Source organism: Montipora foliosa, chromosome 3 (assembly GCF_036669935.1).
Source record: "Montipora foliosa isolate CH-2021 chromosome 3, ASM3666993v2, whole genome shotgun sequence".
In the NCBI taxonomy this organism is placed as follows: Eukaryota; Metazoa; Cnidaria; class Anthozoa; order Scleractinia; family Acroporidae; genus Montipora; species Montipora foliosa.
The window spans coordinates 4,968,480-4,975,979 of record NC_090871.1 but is presented as its reverse complement, the minus strand read 5'-3'; the positions used below and the strand labels follow the sequence as shown (position 1 = coordinate 4,975,979).

At 39.6% G+C, this 7,500-nt stretch overlaps 1 protein-coding gene and 1 long non-coding RNA gene across 2 annotated transcripts in view; both read right to left on the bottom strand.

Annotated features, from left to right (window-relative positions):
- Positions 1-144, bottom strand: part of LOC137994423 (uncharacterized) — a 2,195-nt gene extending 2,051 nt beyond the window's left edge. Inside the window, exon 1 of the mRNA XM_068839994.1 lies at positions 1-144. This exon is cut by the window's left edge and continues 2,051 nt beyond it. Coding sequence (XP_068696095.1) covers positions 1-118 — 118 coding nt within the window. The 5' untranslated portion in view covers positions 119-144.
- Positions 145-774: 630 nt separating this feature from the next.
- On the bottom strand, positions 775-7,211 carry LOC137996563 (uncharacterized). The gene is made up of 3 exons (XR_011122329.1): positions 6,950-7,211; positions 1,132-1,216; positions 775-1,037 (listed from the first exon to the last, which is right to left on the bottom strand). It is a non-coding gene; the product is annotated as an uncharacterized lncRNA (long non-coding RNA).
- Between the last annotated feature and the right edge of the window lie 289 nt (positions 7,212-7,500).

Genomic DNA, 7,500 nt, shown 5'->3' with positions numbered 1-7,500 from the left:
TTCCTTTGCCGTACACAAAAACGCAATTGTGAATTTTATCTACTACAGCTACGTTCCCCTTCTCAGACATTGCCATTCTGTAAAAATCAGGGCAGTGAAAGGCAACCCTACTTGCCATGGTTACCGGATTCGCTGGCGAAGACACCTTTTTTGTTATGTTTAAAAGGGACTTGAACAAAGCAAGTTTTGCTAAAATAATAACTGATGAGAACTTTCTCGGAAATCCACGTGATCAGGTTTCCGGGAATCGCTCAAGAGCCCTTTTCACGGTTAGTTTTTCTCATTTGCATTACAATATAATATGACATGTATGTCAAGCAATTTCGGGCGATTTTGTAGTTTTAACCTGAAATCGCCTCGCATCCACGTTATGGGGCGCCAAATGTAAAAATATTATTTAAGGATGTTCGCGCTAATTGTTTGTGCGCAACGTAACTGCGCAGGTAACGCGACTGTAATATGTCACGCATAGCTGTCACGCATTACTTCGAGCATTAGTGAAGTTGAGGTTTGAAAACCTTTGCAGAAACCGTGGACGATAAGTCTTGCACAGCGTTGGACAAGAGAAGATCGTGATCAGTCAAAAATGATTAAAAATATTTAGGAAAGTCAAGTAGACTACTGCACGACTGATGTTCGCGTTGTTTTTATCAGTCGTGCACTAGTATACATGACTTCATAAATATTGTCCAAGCATTAGTTAAAATAACATGGCGACAAAAACGCCGGGGAAAAAATTCCAGGCCGACAAAAGAATGGCACATTTGTTTTCGAATCATCATGAAACGTTAAAGAGAAGTGAGCGGGAGGATGGAAAAGCTCTTTAAATGGTAGCTGCTGATCGAGTAGTGGCTGAAAGTTTGGAAAACTCGAGGACGAACCGTTGCGTAAATTTAATGGGGCTGTTTCTTTTTTCAATGTTTTTATTACCCTACGAACTTAAGTTCAAAATGAATGTATGTTTTTGAAGTTCTTTTCCTTTACTTTCGTGAAAATAGAGCTGTATTTTCGTCCTCGTTGGCTTGAATAGTGCGGACCTGCGTGGAAAAAAACAGCGATTAAATTTCACAAAAACCACACTCCAGAAGACGAGCATGACGACAATGGAGAAATATTATACAAAACACTAACCAAATGAAGATGACGACTGCTTAAAACTTCTTTGCTGTGCTCGAGAAAGCTTTGTTTTGGGGTAAAAACCTCTCTTTAAACCTGTCTTTAAAAGACAGCGGAAAAAAAGTCAATAGTGCGACTAGGCTAGCGAAGCAAGTTTATTATCAAAATATGCTAAACGAGCATAAGGGTGATTCCCGCAAAACCTGGCAGATCATGAATGAGCTGTCTTCCCGAAATTTCGTGGAAACGTCTGTGAAACAACTGAATGTAAATGAGCAATCAGTAACAGCTCCAGCAGAAGTAGCGCACGAATTTAATCGTTATTTTGCTACCATTGGCCCGAAACTTGCTAGTGATATTCCTTCTTCAGATGGCAACAGCTATCTGAATTATCTCACTAGCACGGATAAGGAGTTTCAGTTCCGCCCAACCTCCACAAATGAAGTATTTTCACTGCTGAATAAACTGAAAAACTCAAAGGCAGTCGGCCTTGACAAAATTTCTTCTCGACTTATTCGTAAATGCGCGGATCTTATTTGCAAACCGCTGTGCTATATTTTCAATCAGTCATTAAATGTAGGTGTGTTCCCAGACGACTGGAAGTGTGCACGGGTCACTCCACTATTCAAACAAGAGGAACGTGATGACCTAAACAATTACCGCCCAATTTCCGTTATTTCGGTTATAGCCAAAGTGTTCGAAAGAATAGTTTATAACCAATTATATGCGTACCTAACAAAGCATAACGTAATATGTAAATGCCAATCTGGTTTTAGCTCTATTCATTCCACCGTTACGGCTCTACTTGGGCTACGGATACTTGGGCTTACAACATTGACCGAGGAAAAATAAACACCTAGACCTAAAAAAAGCTTTCGGTACGGTTAATCACGAGATCCTTTTATCTAAATTAAATAATTACTGCATACATGGCATTTCTTACAACTGGTTTAAGTCCTATTTGGACAACCGCACTCTAAAGTGTTCCATTAATGGATCACTTTCTAAAACTTGCTCACTAAGTTGCGGCGTCCCTCAAGGGACTATTTTGGGTCCATTGTTGTTTTTGCTATATATCAATGATCTGCCAAACTGTCTAACGAATTGTATGCCATGGATGTACGCAGATGACACCCACCTAACATATGCGGGTGACAATACAGGCGACATAGAATCAAGACTTAACCATGATCTAGAAAATGTTAAAAAATGGTTGATAGCAAACAAACTTACCCTGAACATGACAAAAACCGAATTTATGCTGATTGGATCAAGGCAGAGGTTGTATGCTCTCACAAATCCTCCAATTCCCGAGATTAATCAGCTGATTAATGGTGCTCCTATCACTCAAGTTTCTGTTGCTAAATCCCTGGGCGTGCTTATTACTGGGTTGCCTATGGGCAAACCCAGTCGAGGTCTACGTTTAGTTTGTTTGTTTTCTTTTTTTTTTTTTTTTTTTTTTTTTTTTTTTTTTCCGTGTCGGTAAAAGTCTTGCCTGTCACTCCCCTGGTAAGTAGTGTCTTTGTGTATAGAGCCTTCTGCGCGTATTTTCTTAGGATCGAGAGGGTACTGGAACTGCGTAGATTTCTCTTGTGGACACAGTAGAATCATTAACTTAGCCTGCAATGGCGTCGAAAGTCATGCAACGCGAATGGCGTTTTAGTGGATCCTTAAACAAAATATACCCTTATGGAGCTCAATAATGGAAAGTCAGTTGGATAAACTAGGCATGAATCTCAAAAGCGACGAGTACTGGACTTCGACAACAATCTATCGCCCGTCGAGACGAAATCAAAGTGTGCAGTATTTACCTGAAGTACATGGTAATTTGACACAATTGAGTTTCTTGTCTTCACGCACGCAATCAAATAGGAAGAGGTTTTCGCCTCTAAGAGCAAATATGTTGTTTGTTTCAATAAAATTTTCGCTGGAAAAGGATTCTGTGGTATTTTCTGCCTTTGTGAATTATAATATCATGTTGTGTATTGAATTTTCGAGCTTAAGGTTCAAATGTGATATGGGAGAAGTTTTTTAGTATTGCTCTGTAAGCAGGAAGGGTTCACAGGCCTGTTGGAAGCGTGCTTGAGTTTCAACAAAATGAGGCCCAAAATCAGTGAAAACTTGTGACGCAGATGAATAATAAAGTAGCTGCTATTTCCAAAATGATGGAATTACCTGGTGATAAATAACGTCGTACGCGTCTTGGAGAGTAAATTTTGACTTTGCATAAACAAGAGTTGGGCGATTGTGATCTTTGTTTTGACTTCGCTCATTTCATTGTCAAACTTTATAACACTTGACAGAAAAAGAAACTTACAAAAACCCGGTATCTTGCCATCATTTGACACAGATGCTTCACTGTTTGGCGAGTAAACATGCCGCGGTAACTTAATCACGGCGCCCGCTGAATTCCGGCCATGTCACTTTCGATTTTGCAATTTACTTGAACGTAGCAAAAATCTCCCAAAATGTTTGTCGCTGATCGTAACTTTTTATATTCTATATTCAAGGTTCAAAATTAATGTTGTTTTCATGTCGTAAATATTTTATTCTCGATCGACCGTCCGGGAAACTTCCTTCTGCTCTTTCTGAAAACTGTGTATCAATATTTATTTGCTTTTTCATCAATATTTGTTTTGCATAAAGCAAGCTAACAGAATCTGTACCTTGCTGAGTTCGCATTTGTTAGCGTTAATAGTATTTTCGGTCAGATGTTTCTGTTTTTTATGAGGGGTTTATTGTTTTGGTCTTCCATCCCAACACTAACCCCGCGAAACAGGGCTTGACTTCAGTGAAGTTTAGTATTACTAAGTTTTCGGATGCTCATAGGGCACACTTGTGGTGAAAAGAAGTTGTGAGGGAACTTGAAAATTATCAACATGTCAGCCCAGAAGCCAATGTTTCTCGCTTCTCTTTTATTTGTTATTCTTCAGAGACTGGAATGCTGTATTTCAATACCACACAATTCAGTGCCTTCTGATTTTCTGTAGCACGTACCACAGGCAAGCCAGTGTATGCTTCACAGAAGCATCTAGTTGATAATAATCTTAACTGGAGTAGCCATGTCGATAAACTGACAAAGAAAGTGGCTTCTGGAATTGGCGCCCTCAAACGTATAAGGCATCTCGTTCCTCAGACGACATTGCGCTCTTTCAACCGCACTTTGACTACTGCAATGTCGTCTGGGGAAACTGTGGTATCACGTTACATGACAAATTACAAAAACTGCAAAATAGAGCAGCCAGAGTTTTGATTTTGTCTAATTTTGATGCAAGTGCTAGAGAGCTATTCAAAATTTTAGGCTGGAAAAATCTAGTTAGCCAGCAACAAATTGCGCTGGCCACAATGGTCTGTAAGTGTCTTCAGGGGCTAGCACCGGAATATCTATGTTCTAAATTTACAAACCGCGAATCTGTTTATAGTTTAAGAGACTCTGAAAGAAAGCTTAATGTTCCGTTTCCGCGGACAAATTATTATAGAAACAGCTTCAGCTATAGAGGTGCTACTGTCTGGAATAGCTTACCCCTCAAAGCGAGACAAGCAGAGTCTCTTGGGCTTTTCAAAAATATGATTAAAGACATATTTTAGTATAAAGCACGGCATTCGTGGAAAGCAGCTTTAGAATTAATATAGTTTAATTGTATTTCATTGTAATCATTTTAAAATTTTACCTTTTGTAATTTAGATTTTAGCATTGTTTGTAATCTTAGCTGATGATTTTACCGTGCATAAATAATAAAATATCATATCATCCCTTATCCTTCAACGATCGATCCTCTCTTGGGTTCCAGTCCTTCCCCGACAGGTCACGCAAAAACGTGACAAACGAAGTTTTCAAAGAGCTTCGTAAAATCACATCGATTTTACTCCCTTGGATCACCGGTGACCCCTATTTTTTTCATCATGAATCACTTACTCTACTTGCTATCTACAAAATATGATAAAATGAAAAAAATCTCACCGTAAGAAGTTATCTTTTTTTTTAATTTTCTTTCCTCGTGTCATCGAATTCCGGTAGTGGTTGCAACGGATAGAGGTTACGAAAACGCTCGTCCAGGATGAACTCTACTGTTTACGACATCCCTAGCGGCATGAAATTATCTTAAAATCTCACCCCTAAAAACCTATGCACGGAAACCTTCACTCTAACAGTATATTTTTAGGATTTTCGATGGATGAGCAGATGAGGCTACCTTTCGTTATTATAACAGATTTATCGAAATTAAGGCATTTTTCCACTGCCATTTTCTCCGAAACGAAGTCGGTGACCCCCAAATTTTTTTATATTTTTGGAGTAAGTACTTTATGACCTAACTTTATGCGAGAAATGAAGAAAATCTCACCGTAGGAAGATTTTGGCGCGAACGTCCTTAAGTACTTTTCCCCTATATTTTGTGTTATTTATAAATAACACATTGAAGTACCTTTGCGATTTATAAATCGCAAAGTTACGAACTTTGCGAATTGTAAATCGCAAGCTTACGAACTTTGCGATTGATAAATCGCAAGATTACGAACTTTGCGATTTAGAAATCGCAACGTTACCAACTTCGCGATTTATAAATCGCAAGGTTATCAACTTTGCGATTTCAAATCGCAAACTTCGTAATCGCGCGTGCGATTTATAAATCACAAAGTAAATCACAAATGTGCGATTCGTAAATCGCACTTTTGCGATTTAATAATATAACCGCAAACTCATGAAATTCATGCCTGCGGACTCGTGGTCCAATGTTTTTTATTTTTTGGTGCAAGACAAAACTTGACAAGACCGCTCTCCTCAGCCGTCTCAGGAACAATCTCTGATGCATTTAATGCTCAGGAATCATCATAGACTTTCGAAAAGTCCTTCGTCTAGATACGCGCGGAACGAAGGTCGACCTCTCGCGACTTCGTCGCTCGCTCATTTACTTCGCGTACGAAAAATCATGATTCGCTCGCTAAAACATTTTCTCCTGGGATCGTGAGGTCGACTTGTGGCAAGTCTAGAATCATCACAGAAAAGTGAGTTAATGATAGGTTTTTTTTTTTTTCATACTTTTATTTTGATTTATGGCGAATCGGTCTGAATTGTATGCTTTCTTTTATTGTCATGTTTTCAATTTGCAGGGCTCGAGATTACAGAATCTTTATCGTACCACATCCATCCCACCAACCGCTCCTTCTCAGGTTTGAACGATTTCATCTAGCTTCATCTTTACCTGTGTCGTTACGAGTTATCATTAACGAATGAGAGAAGTGATCTCCGGACTTGGGTCGACAATTTTAAAAGCAACCATTTCTGCTAGACACCAATCTCGCACCCAGAGTCCTCGGGCTTTTTGGCCAGCGGGTGAGCGCCCGGAGAGACTCTGGGATAATCGATTTGAACTATATTTTTGATTGGCCAATTGCGTAGCAATGGCAGTCCGACAGGAAGTCGGTAAGTAATTCGGAAGCCCCAGAATTTGGAGAGACATTCAAAATCTAAAACTAGTTTCAGTGCTGTTTGATTTTTTCTACCTCAGAAATATATAAATCACAAAAATAATAAAACGATGAGGTTTGAACTATGTCTTATACCGCATGGGAATTCTCTCACGCTGCTAAAAAGTGATTACTGTTGCTGTTGCAAAAGTACCGTGGAAAACATTACATCAGTCTCTTTGAGGCGAAATCCGTGGAATAAGGTCTTGTCGAAGCCAGTCAGAATTACGGAAACATCAAATTATAGAAGAAGAGCACATTTGTGTCGTTTCCACGAAAGATTTGTCGATCGTGTTGCTTGCACGATGGCATTCTCATTGCATTCTGAACGATGGAATGTACGCTGAAACACCAAAAATACACTCACCGAAAGTGTCAGAGGTTTCATCTTCACTTGCTCTTACAGCAAGCCAATGATCATTTCTCCAGTTTCTTTGTGTGTAAGGCTAAAATTCTTGTTTCTCGAACACTTTCAACCCGCCATTTCTACTGTTAACGGTTTTCTCTTTTCTGCTTCCGTTTAAACTCAACCATACGTCATAAGACCGGAACCCACGTTTTCTGGGAAAATGGAGTCGATTATCCCAGAGTCTCTCCGGGCGCTCACCCGCTGGCCAAGAAGCCCGAGGACTCTGGGTACGAGATTGGCTAGACACCTGAAAAATTCAGGTCGCTTCAAGACTCTAACGGAAGTCGAACCCATGACCTCTGCGACACCGATGCAATGCTCTACCAACTGAGCTATGAATCTTTGAAGCAGAATACTTCAGAGCAGGTCAATTTATTGGGCTCATTTCTTTCCGTGAAGGAGTCAATCAATGAAATGAAGCTCTATTAACATTAGCAGAAATTCCATCAGTGCCAAGATGCAAAAGATGCTGACAAGTGCATATTATATTACATCAGTTCGCTCTCAAA